This window comes from Andrographis paniculata, unplaced genomic scaffold (assembly GCF_009805555.1).
Source record: "Andrographis paniculata isolate CXL003 unplaced genomic scaffold, ASM980555v1 Contig69END, whole genome shotgun sequence".
Taxonomy (NCBI): domain Eukaryota; kingdom Viridiplantae; phylum Streptophyta; class Magnoliopsida; order Lamiales; family Acanthaceae; genus Andrographis; species Andrographis paniculata.
This window is the reverse complement of record NW_026137605.1, coordinates 2,669,271-2,688,780: the sequence shown is the minus strand read 5'-3', so window position 1 is coordinate 2,688,780 and position 19,510 is coordinate 2,669,271. Positions and strand designations below refer to the sequence as shown.

General features: G+C 40.2%; 1 protein-coding gene across 1 annotated transcript; it reads right to left on the bottom strand.

Moving 5' to 3' along the window:
- Nucleotides 1–12: 12 nt before the first annotated feature.
- Nucleotides 13–17,333, bottom strand: LOC127263833 (putative calcium-transporting ATPase 11, plasma membrane-type). The gene is made up of 9 exons (XM_051293078.1): nucleotides 16,969–17,333; nucleotides 3,892–3,946; nucleotides 1,781–3,786; nucleotides 1,545–1,703; nucleotides 1,313–1,484; nucleotides 930–1,228; nucleotides 429–855; nucleotides 291–328; nucleotides 13–189 (listed from the first exon to the last, which is right to left on the bottom strand). The coding sequence occupies exons 1-7, from the start codon at nucleotides 17,143–17,145 to the stop codon at nucleotides 553–555; spliced, it is 3,171 nt and encodes a 1,056-aa protein (XP_051149035.1). The 5' UTR covers nucleotides 17,146–17,333; the 3' UTR covers nucleotides 13–189; nucleotides 291–328; nucleotides 429–552.
- Between the last annotated feature and the right edge of the window lie 2,177 nt (nucleotides 17,334–19,510).

The following is a 19,510-nucleotide window of genomic DNA, read 5'->3' as shown; positions in this document are numbered from 1 at the left end:
TAATTACAGTCATATTCATCATTAGATGTATTTATTTCATGATGCTCATAAAAGGTAAAAATGGCAATAAACATCTCAAGCATATTACTAACATGGTTTAATTCCACAACATGAGAGAATGCTTAGTGCTTACTTGTAGGAAGTCCTTGGCTGCACTGTATGTACGTATTGTAGTGAGTAGTGACTGACCTGAAGGATGCCAAGAGTGAAAACAGCTAAATTAGATGAATAGGATATTTCATTATAATATATAAATAAGGGAAACAGTATATTATCATTTATGTACTTACAAGAGCAGGACTGAAACAGGCCTTAATCCTGGGGGAAACTGCAAAATAAGAACAAAATCAGGACAGGGATGAGTAAGCAAAACCTGACCAAGACAATAAACATGAAATTTATTTGGTTTCTTCTGCTAATTTACATACTTATATATTATATACAGGCGCCCTTTACATAATAGCAAGTTACTGGCATCGTTAGGCAGTTAAGAAGAAAGTTCATTCATTCATTCTTATTTGGCGGCACTTGGCGACTTCTCCTGCAGCATTGCTAAACAAGAACCGAGCCGCTAGGGAGGAGTTGGTATCCATCATCTTGTGCATCGGTCTTCTTTTTAACAGGAATGCACTTGAGGGCAACGGCTACAGGCATGCTCACCAAACCGAGTGCAACGCTTAGCAGCCATAGCTTCCAATTCAATGGAACAGTGCTGGCAAAAGTTCCCAAGAATTCTACTATCATCACTTGGAACACAACAGTGGAAGCTACTACGCCGTTGAATACCCAGTTTCTTAGTATTCCTCGGAAGACATTTATCTTCTCAATTTCACGGCTGTTTATTTCATTGAAGACCTGGATCGACCAAGAGAGTACAAGGCTCAGAAATCACACTAGAAAAAAAAACATAATGAGCGCCGAGAGTTTACCTGACAGAAAACAAAGGTGTTGAAGATGAAAGTATTGAGCACAGCAGTAGCACCAGAGCCTGTAAGTCCTAATATTTGCTTCCCACAGAAGTTGAGGACAAGCAAAATGGACAGCTGATAGATGCTCTGTCCGATGATGTTCCGCCACATGGTAACAGTAATGACACTCTCGCTACGCCCGACAGGCGGCCTTTTCATGAGCTCGTCTTGTGGTGGTTCGGTCGCCAGTGCGAGTGCCCCTAAAGTGTCCATAATTAGGTTCACCCAGAGCAACTGCACAGCAGTAAGAGGTGCTGATCCTGCAAGGACAGAGAAGGTTAATGTTGTTGCCATAACTACTATAAGAGCATTGAATGAAAAGGATGCTGGGAGGATAGGGATACCTGAGGCACAAGCAGAAATGAAATTGATCATGAGAGCAACAATGTTAACAGTTAACTGGAATTGCACAAATTTCTGAATGTTGATGTACACAGAACGTCCCCATTTCGCGACTGTTACTATCGTCGAAAAATTGTCATCCAACACAATCACATCGGCGCTCTCTTTAGCAACCTGAACAAAGACATATCAGAATATCATGATGCTTGGTGATATGTAATAAGTGTAACATACCTCTGTTCCGGAAATCCCCATGGCAAGACCAATGTCGGCTTCATGCAGCGCAGGAGCATCATTTGTTCCGTCACCAGTAACTGCAGCAACCTCTTTAAGCATGCTTCGAGAAATCTTGACCAGATCATATTTGTCTTTTGGCGAAGACCGACCCATAACCTACATTCAAGAAACAAACATGGTGAAATAACAACAAAGCTAGTGTTATACACACACCTTATTTGCATAGATGTAACCTTAAGATTTGGTATTGTTAGACTCCTGTCATATTCAGTCATGCGACGAAAATCTGGACCTTCTATAGCTCGATCATCGTCAGAAAGGATGCCGCATTCTTTGGCAATCGCCTTAGCTGTGTTGATGTTATCACCAGTGATCATGCGCACGGTGATTCCAGCATCCAAACAAGCTTTAACTGCTTCCTTCACTCCCGGACGAATGGGATCTTTTATTCCAACTATTGCAATCAAAGTATAGCCATGATCAGCAATGCTGTTGCCATGAAAGTCATCGTCAATGTCCTTGAAAGCTAAACAGAGTGTGCGCAAAGCTTCGCTGGCAAACCCATTGATCACACCCAAGACATTACTCACTTCTTCTTCAGACATAAGAAAAGGTTCTCCATTCGCATTGATCCCCTTGTCACACATTGCTAGCACAATTTCAGGTGCACCTTTGCAAAATGCTCGTACTTTTCCATTTGGAAGAGCCACAAGGACCGACATTTTTTTCTTCTCGGAATTGAAAGGCTCAACCTTTAAGACCTTGCAGGCTCGGCGAAGCTCATCAGAATCACCACCAAGGTGCAATCCATACTGTAGGACTGCTGATTCTGTAGGTGAGCCCAAAATGGATATCTTCCCATCTTTATTCCTAACCACCTCTGAGCCGGTATTATGAAATATAGCCTGCAAGAGAATGGTTAGTACAGGCTCGGATATAATGGAATCCAATTCATGACTATCTCCATGGACATCTACTTCTTTTGCTTTTCCACAAATCCACACGTTACTCAGCACCATATGGTTTGCAGTCAACGTACCGGTTTTATCAGTGCAAATGCACGTAGCAGAACCCATCGTCTCACATGCTGAGATGTGTCTTACCAATGCCTTGTTATTCATTAGCTTCTTCATAGCAAAAGCAAGACTCAGAGTCACAGCAAGTGGCAAGCCTTCTGGAACTGCGACGACTATTATAGTCACTGCAGTAGCAAAGAAATCCAAAAGAGTCAGAGCATCACCGGAAGACCATATAAAAAACTCGTGGCGAAGTCCTTTCTCGACCAGAAACCTCGTCGTCAACGCTACAAAAGTCAAAACACTGAACAAAATCCCAATTTTACCAATAATTGTTGCCACACCATTCAGCTTCACCTGTAATGGAGTCTCATCCTCTCCTCCCTCGTTCAGTGTTTCAACCAACTTTCCCCATTCAGTTCTCATACCAACAGTAGTCACCAACATTTTAGCCTCCCCATCTTTAACCATTGTTCCGGCTAACAGAAAAGGCCGTTTCTCCGATATATATATTGGCAGACTTTCCCCAGTCAGACTTGATTGATCGATCGTCAAGTTGTAACCTGAGATAAAAATTCCATCTGCAGGAACTTGATCTCCAATGCAAAGATGAACAACATCTCCAACAACCAAGTCATATGTGGAGATTTTTTGTCTGATTCCATCTCTAGTGACCTGTATAAAAATCTTCCTCTTCTCCTTGTCCAATGCCTTGAACTGCAGCGCTTGCTTGTAGTCGCTAATTGCAGTAACCATAACCACCAGAAGTATGCTTAAAAGGATTCCTACCCCATCATACATGCCCTTAGGCCACCCTTCGGTGGCGAGTCCCACAACAATAGAGACTACAGCACAGACCATAAGTATGATTAGTGTTAGATCATGCAAAGCATCCCACAGAAACATCCATAAACTCTTCAAAGGTTTCTCAGTGTACAAATTGGGACCAAATACATCTTGTCTTGTGAGCACCTCACTGGAGCTGATTCCTCCGTCTAGTGAAACATTCAGTTTATCTGCAAGTCCTTCGACTCCTTTTAGTTTTCTTAAGGTCCTAATATCATACGACGCAACAAGGGATGCAAGTTTATCTGGATTGATATAAAATCCAGCAAGTTTAGCCTGTTCTTTGAGCCCATTCTGAAACTCCATCTCTGCATCGTCTTCAGGGTTTTCACTAGAGACTCCAGTGTCTCTTATGGGTGATGTCTTGCATTGTCCACCTGATGCACAAGGACAGAAAAATGGTGGAAAGTGAACAAGACAATGAGCAGCATAATTATTGTATGCTGCAACCAATTATCAAAATGCATGATAAGGAAATATACCCTCAAGAAACTTGATTGCTGCAGTATAAGCGACAATGCAAATACGTATATTGTCCTGGTTTAAAAAGAAAAAGAAAAAAGAGCATTGTTAGATTCAGAAAGCCATATTAGACCAAAGCTGCGTGCAGCTGAACAGTCATCTTTGCGTGAAGTGATGAAACTACTCAAGAAAGTGAATTTACCCCAACCATGGTCAATTATCATTAACAGACAAGGGTGCAAAATAGTGAAGAAAACATATAGAACAAAAAGGCATATCTAGAGGCAGTGACACCATCTCTACAAAAAAGACCTACATAGTTGGCAGATCATTGCATGCTCCAAAATAGTTCCTATTGAGTTGATAACAAGTTCTTATAAATTTCTTTTCCTTCACGGGTTTCAATCCACAACAGTTCAGCTCTGCCAAGAACATATTCTCAAGTTAAAATGGATTCTTATCAAATTTAAAATTAAAGAATCTAGCTTATTCTTTAAATGAAGTTTCTTTAAGCTCACACAGTTAGTTTGGAAAAAATTCCACTAGCAAGGTTCTCATTTTTAAATATATCAACATTTCAGCAAATGGTGTGGTTGGCTGACATAAGGGGTGTTTGGAAAATGGAGACAAGAAAAATGAAAATGTGTTTGTGGTTGAGACAACCAATTCAAGATTGAAAAATAAACTATTTTTATTCTCTAGTTTCTAGTTTCATTTCTCTTCTGTATGCATAGAAATGAAAGAGAAATAAAATTGAGAGAACGTGTGTTTATTTATTGATTTTTTCACATTTAATTATTACGATTTAATTTGTATTTATTTGCTATTTTTTATTGTTCTTACTATGATTTAATTTTTATAATTATTTTATATTATTCAAATCTCATAAAATATCACATATATATAAATTATTATTGTTATAAATTATTAAACTAAAAATATAATTAAAAATACAATAATATATTTTCTTATCGAATTTATCATTTTTAAGTGATAGATTTATTTATTTTTAATAAGCAATAGCATATTCTCTTTATGTTGTAGTACTGTTTTTTTTTACAAATTCTCCACTGCATTCATATTATGTGCAATTTCATTGTGCAATTTCATTATGCAATTTCATCCTCTGAAGATTTGAAAAAAATCTACACATCTCCACTGGTATGAGCGCCGGAGTAAGTCCAAAAATAAAACCATGCTGTTTAGTTTAAAATGGACTATATCATGCTATTGTTGAGTTGACCTTCAAGTTGATTGATGACTTATCAAAGGTAGAATTATCTACGAGAGTCTCCTGCCTGGCTGCCTACCATATGATGATTCTTTCCTTTATTTATTTTATTGTTTAAATCCAGCCAGGATCTTTGACAAAGTTTTAAGTAATGTAATAAAACAATTTCTTCAAAAGATATGTATATATATTATATACATAGATAAATAAAATTGTCTGGCTCACTTAATTGTTCAAAACCTAAGCAATCTATCCACTGCTAGACTTTTTTTTTTTCTTTTTAATTAAAACAAAGTTTCTATATAAATAAGTTCTACCTCTGTTCGGCTCTAAGAGTCTCTCATTTACTTTTTGTGTGTTAATCTTTAAATATTAATTATTACATCGGTTACGTATGAAATTTAGAATTAGGTTAAAAAGCCCAAGGTAAAAAGAAGAATAGGCCTAGCAATCGACTTGATCGAACTGGCCGAGGAGCACCATGGGAAACTCGGGTAAAAAAGATATATTTCTAAAGAAATAGCAGGTCGGAAGGTCCTCAGGTCGGGAGGTCCTCGGGACGGAAAGTCCTCAGGACGGAAAGTCCGCAGGTCGGAAGGTCCTCAGGTCGGGAGGTCCTCAGGTTGGGAGGTCCTCAGGTCGGAAAGTCCTCAAGACGGAAAGTCTGCAGGTAGGAAGGTCCTCAGGTCGTGAGGTCCTCAGGTCGGAAAGTCCTCGGGTCGGGAGGTCCTCAGGACGGAAGGTCCTCAGAATCGGAAGGTCCTCAGGTCGGAAGGTCCTCAGAATCGGAAGGTCCTCTCAGGTCGGAAGGTCCTTAGGCCGGAAAGTCCTCAAGTCGGATGGTCTCTTAGTCGGGACGTTTGCGGCTAGACCAACAAGTCGGATGGTCTCTTAGTTGGGACGTTTGCGGCTAGACCAACAAGTCGGATGGTTTTTAAGTCGGGACGTTTGCGGCTAGACCAACAGGTCGGATGGTTTTTAAGTCAGGACGTTTGCGGCTGGACCAAACAGGTCGGATGGTCTTTAAGTCGGGACGTTTGCGGCTGGACCGAACAAGTCGGGTGGTCTGCAAGTCGGGAGGTTAGTAGTCGGACCAACAAGATGGAAGAGTTGCGTTCGGGCAAAAAAAGCGGAGGTTCTGCGGTCGGTCCAAAGAGACGGATACTGTTGAGAGTAAATGAGAATGATCCTGTGGTCGGTTGGGGGCACGTGTCAACAGGAGAAGGGTTAGCAGACGGTTGAAAAAGAGACGTTGCAACCGTTCGGGCGACGGTTTTCAGTACTGTTTCTCAAGGGATATTTAAAGATTTAGATTTTTCTTCTTCAGGTATCTTCAATCAACTTCAACAAAGCAAAGTCAGATTTTGGGATCACCACTTTAAATTTCCAGCATTTTATTTTCCAGTTAATTTTCTTATGTACCGTACAGTGTTTAGAAATTCCTAATCTCATGCATTAATTAATCAAATTTAAGGATATTTTCATATCTTTCAATTTTATTTTTTGTTTGTTGAAAAAATACATCAACAAATTGGCGACCACAGTGGGAGAAAGGCAAGATTGCTGATCCTACATTACCAGAGAATTTCATACGACTGAGGTCGGACCGAATCGTCAGAAGGATCAACATGGCAGGCACACAACCTTAATCATCATCAGCACCGGTGGGAGAAAATATTTCACCACCAGTTATGCCAAATCCAAGGGAGATTCCCCAACCACCTACCGATTGGTTGTCTTATGTTCAGCAAATGAACAATCAGCAGAATGTGTTTATGCAGAACATGTTGCGCGAGCAATAAAATCTTATGCAAAACATGTTAGATCAAGCATTGTCAAGGGTTACTCTTCAACCCACTCAGACGCCACCAGGGGTGTCACCATAAAAAATGCAAGCAAATTTCGCAGGGCCATCATATGTGGACAGCACACTTCCAAGCGCCACAAACTTCAACCGAACAGATAGGGGAAAGACTCTTTTGACTTTCCCAAATAATATTCCTTTGGGACCAAGGGTTGAAAATATGCAACCGAATATTACAAGAGAGGAAAGGCCAGGGGACATGTGCAGGATCCCATTCATATTCATATTCCTGTACAAAATCCCATTGATGTTCCTGATCATCAACAGTTTCATTTGGGTGATAAAATTGCTCATGTATTGAGGGTTCAGTTTGGTTTAAATCCTCAGATGGCCAACCGACCTGCTTATCAGAGACCGTTTCCAGAAAGGATTATTAATGAATATCCTCTCCCAAGGAATTACAGGCCACCAGATTTTCATGTTTTTTCTGGAGAGGATGGGTCCTCGACTATAGAGCATGTGGGGCGTTTCATAGCACAGTTAGGGGAGATTGGTAACAACCCTTTTTACAAGTTACAACTGTTTGGATTGTCCCTAACTAGAACTGCTTTTTCGTGGTTTGTAAGTCTGCCGCTTGGGCAGATACAAATTTGGGAACGTTTAGAGATGGCATTTCATGCCAGATTTTTCAATCCCTTGCCAACAGTTTCTCTGACTGAATTATTGGAGATGAAACAATATCCAGAGGAATAAATTCACAATTTATTGAGAGGGTGCGATTAATGAAGGGACGATGTCCCACTATAATCAATGAGAAAGAGATGACCAACTTAGTGGTCCGAAACATGCATGGTCGCCTAAGGGATGCACTCACTGCACATGATGTCGAGGATTTGGCAAGTCTCGCATCCAAGGCTGGATGTTTGGAATCGCTTTTCAGGGAAAGTGATCAGAATTTCAGGCGTAATAAAGGCCAACATATGGCTAGTATGGAAACAGAGGCATACGACTTTGATTATGATCAAACAGAAGAGATAGCGGCCGAAATAATTTCAGGGAAACCTTATGTATGCTTTAAGTTAAAGCCAGCACCAGGAACAGAAGCTAAAGGGCAACCGACTTTTGAGAGTTCAAAAGCTGATGAGATATTTGACATTCTGTTAACTGATGGTCAGATTCGAATTCCTAAAGGGCAGAGGTTGGCTACTAAGGAAGAGATTAAAGGGAGGCCATACTGTAAGTGGCATAATTCCTTCACACATAATATAAGTCAATGTACTCATTTTCGAAATGAGATCCAAAAGGCGATTAAGGCAGGTCGGCTCAAGTATATTACTTTGGGAGTTGAACAGTAACCATTTCCAAAAGTAACCACAACAATGGTTAATATACAAACAACTTCCAGAAAAGAAAAAGGGAGTTCCTCAAACAGTGGCCGACCGGAGGAGAAACTCAAGGTCTGTGAAAAAACAGTGGGTGAAAAATGGGACAACCAAGATGGTTCCTTTAATGTGGAATTAAAGGACCAGGCTATAGTTCGGGACCACCCGACCAGGAAGACGGGTGCGGTCGGAAGCAAATGGACTCGAAATAAGAAACCTTTACCAATTGATGTGGATCCTCGCTTCCCAGGCATAAATCGTACTCAGATTCGAAATGCCAAACGTAGATACACTGCGAAATACAGAGACAAGGTCCCCTCATCAAAGCAACCGAACAACAACCGAGGCACTGCCAAATATACTGAGCAAGGTCGGTCCATCAGGGTCGTTTCGTTTGAGCAACCGAATGAGGCAGAGGGAGGTCGGTTTATTGGGGCTGCCTCATCAAAGCAGCCGACCAGCGTTCGGGACAATGAGGGAGGTCGGTCCATGCAAAAGAAGGGTAAAGGCCTGTCTGATGAAAGAGTTAAGGGTTTCAGATGTCAATATTGTGAGAAGGTTAACATTAACCCATCACTAGAGGAATTTCGCTTGGAATCTTTGACTGTTCAACACAAAATGGAAGTCGGAGACGAAATTCCAGAGAAGGATTCAAGGTCTGTCAAATCTCGACTAGGGCCACGTATTCCTTGCCGCATGACAGAAATTAATTGGGTTGAGGAAGAACCTTTGTGGGCAAGTCTGGTGGATGAGTCTGTAGAAGAACCAGAATGGGCAAAAATTGCAGATCCTAACTTTCAATCAGAGGTCCCTCCAGTAGTCTTCCCTCCCATTCCAAAAGGCGTGGCGTCTCATTTGAAGCCCCTGTACGTTAATGCTCATATTTGTGGGAAACTAATTACAAAGGTTTTCATAGATAATGGAGCCGTTTTCAATGTAATGCCATTAAAGACTCTCAAAAAGTTGGGGAAAGGGATTCATGATCTATCTCCTGTGGATTTTGAGATGACTAGCTTTACAGGACAGCCGACCAGACCAGAAGGCATGTTGGTCGCCTCCATTGAAGTCGGTCCAAAGAAGATTTCTTCTGTCTTCTTCGTGGTGGATGCAACACCACATATTCAATCCTGCTTGGACGAGATTAGATTCATCCATCTAAATGTGTGCCATCAACACTGCATCAGCAATTGATGTTCTGGGAAGGCAATCAGGTTTTTAAAATTGAGGCAAATGACAATCCTTTTGGAGTATCAGAACAAGTAGAAGAATCAATTTTCTATTTTGGTCATGTACCTCCAATATATCAGTTTTTTATGGCTAATGACTACCCAAAGAAGGGTTTTAAGTTCATTGGCCAGAATTCAATATTCTTTTAAAGAACAGTTGTACTATATGACTCTTTAGTAAGCCAGACCTACTTTATATAATACTTTTCTTATGGAAGAAGCAGAATTACAAGATTGTAGTTTACTTATTAATAAGTATTATTTAGATTAGCTTTTGAAAAAAGGTAGAAAAAGTAAAAAATATACATGATGTTCATTTCCAAGAAGATGAACAATTTCCTTGGTCTGATTTGTTAGAAAAAACAGAGCCAACTTTCTCAGCACAAGATCCTTTGCTGGAGTTTAATTTAGGAACCGACCTGGTTCCAAAAGTAATCAGGATGAGTGGTTACTTGTCTAAAGAGCAACAAATATTAATGCTCGAGGTTATAAGAAACAATATTGATTGTTTGGCTTGGGACTATTCAGAAATGCCTGGTCTGGAGCGAAGTCTGATAGAACATCGATTGCCCATTAAGAAGGATTTCAAACCTTGTAAGCAATCTCCAAGACGTATGAGTCCTGACTTGATGCCTCAGATCAAAGAAGAGATTCAGAAGCTCTTCAAAGTGGGTTTCATCCGACCTTGCCGTTATGCAGATTGGTTGGCCAATATTGTACCAGTGGTTAAGAAAAATTGTAAGATCAGGATATGCATCGATTTCAGAGATCTTAATATGGCCACCCCTAAATATGAGTATGTGATGCCTATGGTCGACATGCTAATTGACTCGGCAGCAGGGCACATAATTCTCAGTTTGATGGATGGTTATGCAGGATATAACCAAATCTTTTTGGCAGAAGAAGACATCCACAAGACAACATTTAGATGTAGGGGCATTAGGCATTTACGAGTAGACAGTTATGCCTTTTGATTTGAAGAATGCTGGGGCGACCTACCAGAGAGCCATGAACTCAATTTTTCATGATCTCATTGGTAAGTCTATGGAAGTCTACATTGATGATGTTATTGTCAAGTCTTCCAGTTTTGAGGAACATTTGAGGGATCTCAAGGATGCTTTCAGTCGGATGAAGAAATACAAATTGAAAATGAACCCGACTAAATGTGCTTTCGGCATATCAGCTGGGAGTTTCTTGGGGTTCTTGGTTCATGAAAGGGGCATTGAAATTGATGCTAACAAGGCCAAGGCAATCCTTACTAGCCGACCGCCTCAGACGGTTAAAGATATTCAAAGTCTGTTGGGAAAAGTAAATTATCTCAGGCGGTTCATTTCTAATGTTCCTGGCAAGGTCAGGCCAATCACTAAATTATTGAAGGCAGGAGAAAGTAACTTTGATTGGGGACCAGACCAACAGACAGCCTTAGAGGCTATAAAGCAAGCATTGGCTCAACCACCTGAGTTGATGCCTCCCAATGAAGGTCGTCCCCTCAAACTTTATTTGGCAAACACCTATGAAGTGGTCAGTTGCTTATTAGCTCAAGATGGAGATGATGGAAAGGAAAGGGCAATTTTTTATTTGAGCAAGACTCTCACAGGACCAGAATTAAATTATACAAAATCAGAAAAGATGTGTTATTCATTGGTGTTTGCATGCACCAAACTTGAACATTACATGCTGCCAAGAAGAGTTGAGGTTATTTCAAAGGTTGATCTCATCAAGTTGATTTTGCAAAGACCTACGATGCAGGACAGACTTATGAAGTGGGCAATTAAGTTAGCCCCTTTTGATTTGTATCATTCTCCTTTGAGGGCGGTCAAGGGCCAAGCAGTAGCAGACTTTTTGGCAGACTTCACATGTCGTGAAGAGCAACCGACTTGGTGTATATCTTATGTAAACACTCGAAATTGGTTAATGTTTTTTTATGGTTCTACCTCAGGAAACAGATCCGGTGCAGGCGTCCTGTTAGAAGGACCAGACGGTCAAAGGGTTAATTTGCAGCTGCAATTGGAAGATATGACCCATAATTCAGCAGAATATGAAGCCTTGATCTTGGGATTGGAGGCTTTGATAGCCAGAAAAGTTCAGTCGGTTATTATAAAAGGGGACTCTAAATTGGTTATTAACCAGGTAAACAAAAAATATGTTTGCAATTATCCCCACCTACGGAGGTATAGGGATTTGGTAGGTCGGTTGCTATCGAAAATCTCCGAAGTGATAATCGAGTTCGTCCCTAGAAAGGAGAATCAGTTTGTAGATGATTTAGCTCAGAAAGCTTGCAAGGGAATTCTAAAAGATATGTGCGCAGAGGTCGGTCCTGAGATGGAAAAAGGACCCGACCGGGAGACTGAAACAGGAGCCGACTGGAGGATTGAAGCAGGAACCGACTGGAGAACTGAAGAAGGAACCGTCTGGCAGACTGGAGCAAGAACCGACTGGAGGACTGAAGAAGGAACCGTCTGGCATACTGGAGCAGGAATCGACTGGAGGACAGAAGTTGTCATGTATTTGCAAGACCCATGAGCAAATGTACCAATTGGAATTCGATTGAAAGCTTTGCGATTTCAATTGGTAGAAGGAGTGTTATATAAAAGGACATTCGAATGATTACTTTTGAAATGTTTGGGCCCTGAGCAGGCTTTGGAGGTGATGACAGAGGTACATAGTGGAATATGTGGAGCTCATCGGGCAAGTCTGAACATGAGATGGGCTATTCATCGTTTAGGTTTCTTTTGGCCAAAGATTTACGAAGACTGCATACAATTTGCCAAGGGCTGTCAAGAATGTCAGAGACATGGGCAACTAATTCATTCGCCAGTAACAGAATTGCAAACGATGGTAAAACCATGGTCCTTTAAATCTTGGGCTATGGATATCATTGGGAAAATACATCCTCCCTCATCCAAGAATCATTGTTTTATCTTGGTTGCAATAGATTATTTCACTAAATAGGTGGAGGCGGTTGCTTTGAAAGATATAGATCAGAAGGAGGTGATTGATTTTGCGCTGAATCAAATCATATATAGATATGGTATACCTCATTCAATAACAACCGACCAAGGTCTGGTGTTTACTGAAGAGAAGTTTTTGAGCTTCTTGGCAGAGTTTGACATTCGTCTGAGTCATTCTTCACCTTATTATCCCCAAGCTAATGGACAGGCAGAAGCAGCTAACAAGATTATCATTGGGATTATCAAGAAAACGATTGACCCAAGGAAATGGCATTTGTTGTTATCTCGAGCCTATGGGCACATAGGAATAACAGAAGTTCTGCCACAGAGTTCTCACCATATCAACTCACTTTTGGACCAGATGATGTGTTACCAGCCGAAGTGCAGGTCTCATCTGGACGCACAAGCTTTACCAATGATAAATTTACTGAGGAATATCAACAAATGATGTTGCAGCAATTGGAAAGGCTGGATGTCAACCGACTTCATGCAATTGATCAGATTGTGAAGCAAAATGAGATCAGGGCCAAGACTTATAAAAGAAAATCTTTTACAGAACATTCAAGGAAGGAGATCTGGTCTGGAAGAGTATTCTTCCAACTTATAAGAAGGTTGACCAATTAGGAAAGTGGTCCCCGAATTGGGAGGGGCATTCATAATTCAAAAGGAGATTGGAAATGGTGTCTTTATTATTATAAATCAAGAAGGTAAAATGGTACACGACTGTATTAATGCTAGATATCTGAAGAGGTATTTTCCTGCCTTTTCAGATTACAAGAAAGCATGAAACAGTAAGTATTCAAAACCCATTTGCCAAGGGTTCGAACCTAACAAGGGTTCATTCATTGTCAGATGTTGAATTATGCCGAGGGCCACTTTCTCCTGAGTCAGAATCATCATTCCAATGGTTAGGGATAAGGTCTGGCTCTTCATCAATAAGGTCTTCAAAGCTAGGTCGGTACTTCTCCCATTGGTCCTGCATCTTCTCAAGATCATAGTCAGTTCGGGCTTTCATGTCAGTTATGGCTTTGGCGTTCACGATCAACAAAAGTGCGTATCTTGAAAAGACTACATATTGGTTGGAAAAGGTGTGATCCCAGCCAAGGTCTGGAAGTATGACTGTCACATGGTGTTCAATCAAATCTATGTGATGATCAATGTCGGGAAGGCGACTTTGAATATCCCGAAGGGTCTCATATCCTTCTAGCATGTTTTCCATCAGGCGAATGACACGGTGGATGGTCTTTCGGCCTCGCTGGGAAAACCTGAATTTGTAATCCAATTGTTGGAGGATGTATAGTAGGTCTTTAGCGTGACCTCCAACTGGATGATTATCCACGAAGAAGGGTTGAATGACGCCTTGCCAATTGTTTGCAGGAACATGGGGATAGTGAGGTGGCATTTTAAATGCTTGTGAACAAACGTGTTCAAGGTTGAGTAAACGTTTATCAGTTGATTTGCAGGGATTGCAAATGTTTATAAGGAGATGAATTGGTGAGTTCCCCAAATAGTTGGAGTTTTGGAAGGTGATCCTTAATAAAAGGAGAGAAATTTTATTTACCAAGTCAAAATTACAAAAGAGATCCTAATACAAGTTTTATTTGGGACCATTTGTCTTATGTTCTGGAGCGTCGCCTGTTATTAACAGCCGACTGGTACTGCTTTATGAGTTGGGATCGGGCGTGAATTTTCAATTCTTGGTCCAGGTCGGCTGCATTGCTTTGGTACCGATCAATCAGGCGTTGCTCGTCGTTGATATGTCCTTCCAGGACAGACCTTTCTTGTTGAAGCGCCCTCAGCTCTGCCTCTTTTTGCTGGATTGACCCCTCTATTTGTACCTTGGCGTTATTCAGGCCTTCTAGTCGGCCGACTGCTTGTTGAATGGATTCTTTGATTTTGGTCAAGGAAGCCTCCAGACTTATTCGTTTCAAATCAGGTGAGGGTGTCTCAGCTGTCAAAAGTTGGGCGAACAGAACTTCATTCCGGAGTTCGGATAGTCGTTCCATTAATTGATGAAGAATGGGGCAGCAGCCGACTCTGAAGACATTTGGAACAAGAGACCACCAACAGCTTGAAGAAGGCTGTCAAGCAAGTCTGACCCCAGGTCGGGAAAGATTGGTCAACAGCCTGTGCAATTACAGTTCGGACGTCCGTCGGAATGGGGATCGCCGACAAGAGGGCTAGCTCAGGACATCCCTGAAATAAAAAGATGTTTATCTCAGGCTGAATGGAGAAATAAATGTTAAGAATTAATTGTGCAAGGTTGCACGTACCTCTTGACGGATGGTGGTCGCTAAAGGTGCCAAAATAACCCTAAGTCTGGAGGGTTGTGATTTATGAACTTCTAAACAACGATTGATAAATGGCGTTTGAAAGTCCCTTGGCGGCGGGCAAGTTGTTACGTATGAAATTTAGAATTAGGTTAAAAAGCCCAAGGTAAAAAGAAGAATAGGCCTAGTAATCGAGTTAATCGAAGTGGCCGAGGGGCACCATGGGAAACTCAGGTAAAAAAGATATATTTCAAAGGAAATAGCAGGTCAGAAGGTCCTCAGGTCGGGAGGTCCTCAGGTCGGGAGGTCCTCGGGACGGAAAGTCCTCAGGACAGAAAGTCCGCAGGTCGGAAGGTCCTCAGGTCGGGAGGTCCTCAGGTTGGGAGGTCCTCAGGTCGGAAAGTCCTCAGGACGGAAAGTCCGCAGGTCGGAAGGTCCTCAAGTCGAGAGGTCCTCAGGTCGGGAGGTCCTCAGGTCGGAAAGTCCTCAGGTTGGGAGGTCCTCAGGATCGGAAGGTCCTCAGGTCGGGAGGTCCTCAGGTCGGAAAGTCCTCAAGTCGGATGGTCTTTTAGTCGGGACGTTTGCGGCTGGACCAACAAGTCGGATGGTCTCTTAGGCGGGACGTTTGCGGCTAGACCAACAAGTCGGATAGTTTTTAAGTCGGGACGTTTGCGGCTGGACCAACAGGTCGGATGGTTTTTAAGTCGGGACGTTTGCGGCTGGACCAAACAGGTCGGATGGTCTTTAAGTCGGGACGTTTGCGGCTGGACCGAACAAGTCAGGTGGTCTGCAAGTCGGGAGGTTAGTAGTCGGACCAACAAGATGGAAGAGTTGCGTTCGGGCCAAAAGAGCGGAGGGTCTGCGGTCGGTCCAAAGAGGCGGATACCGTTGAGAGTAAATGAGAATGATCCTGTGGTCGGTTGAGGGCACGTGTCAGCAGGAGAAGGGTTAGCAGACGGTTGAAAAAGAGACGTTGCAACCGTTCGGGCGACGGTTTTCAGTACTGTTTCTCAAGGGATATTTAAGGATTTAGATTTTTCTTCTTCGGGTATCTTCAATCAACTTCAACAAAGTAAAGTCAGATTTGGGGATCACCACTTTAAATTTCCAGCATTTTATTTTCCAATTAATTTTCTTATGTACCGTACAGTGTTTAGAGATTCCTAATCTCATGCACTAATTAATCAAATTTAAGGATATTTTCATATCTTTCAATTTTACTTTTTGTTTGTTGAAAAAATATATCAACAACATCGAAATGTAGTACAAATCAAGAAAAAATTACAAAAATATTTGTATTAGTGTCTTGTAATACTAATAGAAGGATATTTGTATAAAAAATTACACAAATATAATAATATTTTTAATGTTAAGTACAATGACCATAAATGTGACCGTGAGAGGCTAACGGAGGAGGGAGTATAATATAAAGTTAACTCAATGTTCTAACTATTTTCTCAGATACATATAAGTGAAGTAGAAGGTGTCCACTGGTCTAATGTCAACGCTTGAACAACTACGTACATCTAAATAGAGATGGAGAAGGTGCTATTTGTTGTGACCTTTTCATCGGCTGTCTCGTCAGAGAGGGAGCCTGGTGGGGCAGGTTGCCATTAAAGCAGTCACTAATTCACTCTATTTCAAAGAGATCATCATAAAAGACAACCCACTATGGTCACACACCTATTCTATGGTAATAACACATTGCAGGGACCTGAAAGAGGGTCGTAAGTATCACGCGTTTGGCATAGTATGAGTTCATGAATTGCAGAACGACACATCGCTATTGAAACTTTGAGAGCGACAATGGCAGTTAGTTTGACAGTATAGATGGATTGTGGCCATCCATTCTCCCCCGTACGGACACTGATCATATCATTTCCACCCGTTTGCAAGGAAATATCATTCAAGCTTTTTTACTCATAAAAAGTGTAAGTTGCAATGGTAATTTTAAAGCCACAATAGAATTTCAAGGAAGGTAATATTTATAATTACTTAGATAAAAGGAACTCGAGAAAACTGCTAAATTTCCAATATCATCAATGATGAACTACTGCGCGTCACTAAATCGCGTGTTAACAGCAAAGTTCACTATATATAGGTCACCATTTTTATTCGATCATTGCAACTAAGATAAAACAACGAAAAATATAGATTAGCAGCGAGAATACCTATAACGTGCATTAGCTTCTTCAGCTAAAAAGATAATAACAAAAATGCAATTCATACTTACCCTGAGTCTCCGCATCTGCTCCTTGGCTTCGGAGCGCTTTTCTAGGTCAGCAGCATAGCGGAAGCGCCGTCGACGATTCTTCACTATTTTCCCAACCGCATCGCGCCACCGCTTCAGCGCCTCCTCCGACCGCTCTTTATGGTGCAAATCGAACTCCGGCGGAATAAAATTCTCCATTTCCGAGCAGATTAATAAAATTATTTATCGCTGCTCTGGAAGCTTGGTCTTCCTCATTATATAGAAGCGTGTGCATCATCCAAGTTGCAGAAGCTAAGACGACTGACACAGAGAGAAACAGCAGAGAGCAGGAAACCGGAGCGAATTTGCAAGGGAAAATGTGGAGTCGACTTCACCATAATATCGTACGCGCTTTGGTCCTTTTACGCGCCCTACTTTCGTGCTCTTCCTTTCTTTCATGTTATTATTATTAAAATTATTATTATTAATTATTTTTATTATTCTGACGTATAATTTTCCACTTGGCCTGTATTTGACTTTTTGTTTTATTTTATTTTTATATTTATTTTTAATTTGGATAAATTATATAAAACTGTATAAAAATATTTTATATTTAATTTATTGCTTGAATTAATGTAAAATTTACACTAAAATACTATTTTTATCCAAAATTGATATTTGATTATAAATACGAAAACAATAAGTCTTTTTCTTATCCAATTTCAGCTTTGACTAGAAATTATTTTGTGCAAACTTTAAATTAACAAGATGTTTCATGCAATAAATAGAATACATGAATATTTTGTGTATTTTTTAAAACACAAAAACAATGTTATATAATTTATTCTTTTAAATTTTTTAATTGTGCTGTATTGCATTAATTATTTTTTAAATATATTCTAAATAATTTCGATCAAAATCGTGACAAATTACACAAAAAGATAAATTATTCTTAACGAACTATACGTGACTTACCACTAGATCACCTCTTATAGGATCACTAGATAAGGGTGGACGATTTATTACTTTTTCTTTTCCAGTGTTTTGAGAATAGTCAAATTGCTTGAATTTGTTTTTGTATATATTTAGTCAATAGAAAATATATGAATATTCTTTAATCCCGTGCGTGCGTGCATGCATGCGTACCGCTAAGTTTGATGGATTCGTTCGTTCGGCCTATGCGTATGCACGTTATGTGATGTCATGTCGTGTCATCTGATGTGACGTGCCTATGTTGTGATATGGGCAATGAAGGAATTGAGTTGGAGTCTTTAATATATTCTATATTAGAAAAATGTGGGATTTTTCTTTTATTTTTAAGGGTGAAGAACATTCCACCTATCATCGATTAATTTTAGATTGGAAGTATGAATGGATGCGCCGCATTTTGCATAAAGAGGATAAGGTTCTCAAAAAATTTCGCTTCGCCTTCCATTGACGCCATTAATTGCGTCACGGCACTCTCAAGTCTCAATAGTTGAAGCTTTCACCACTTCCTCGTCACCACTCCACGACCTCACAAGCAGCCTATTTTCAGCACTCGGGTTACCATTTGCCGGCTGGTTGTGATGCATAGGCCAAGCAATCCCATCGTAATGGTTTCTATGCACGAATTCCACCTGTAATGGCTCACATACTCACCCGTCGACGGATGCACCAAGATCTCCGGCTGCAACGTATTGGGGTGTAAACCCAAATTCCATATAAACTCCACTAGTAAGAAGCCTTTAAGAGAAAACAAATTTGTGCAGTCGGTCCAAAGCTGGCAATATCATAGTAATGTTAAGTTGGCTTCTCCCAGTCACGCACTTGTAATCACTTGACTCCATCTTCAGAATTTTCCTCGCTCAGACCTCTTTTCATCCAAAGAATCTTCCTTTTGCCTTTGAAGCGAAAACCTTCAAAACCAAGGAATTTCAAAGAATTTTTATTCTTTTAGGGAAAGATTTAGAGAATGAGGGTTTTCTGTCCTACGCAAAGAATATCAGAATGGTGTCAAGAATTTTCAGAACTTTCCGTAACGTCATCATAAAAAGGAGCTGTAAGCAATCATTTTGATTTCTAAGCGCCTAGGTGGATTCTTTGAAAGTTCCCGAGCCACGAAAGATGTTGAAAAAGGAGTTCAATAGTAAATATCGCATCGGCACCGCCAAACCTTTTTTCTAAAAAAAAAAAATTCGACTGCAACAAGAAAACGCAGGCGAGTTTTCTTTTCATTGTTTTAGCTTAGTTAATAATTATATTGAATTTTTCCTGATTGCTTTCATTTCTGCATGGAAACATGTGCTTAGTTAGAGCATCTGTTATAATCATTATCTTTACTTCATTATCTCATTTTATTTTTCTTGTCTATATCGTATTTATATCAACATTCAAATTATTTCATTTATTAAATCACCTATAACACATTACATTTACTATTTTATAAATCAACAATAATTTATTAACTTCTATATATTTTTATTTTGTAATAATATATATAAATAATTTATTTAATTATACATATTTCTATATATTTTTATTATCTAATAATATTTCATATAATATTATATTTTAACTTTTAAACATTGATCTATATAAATTT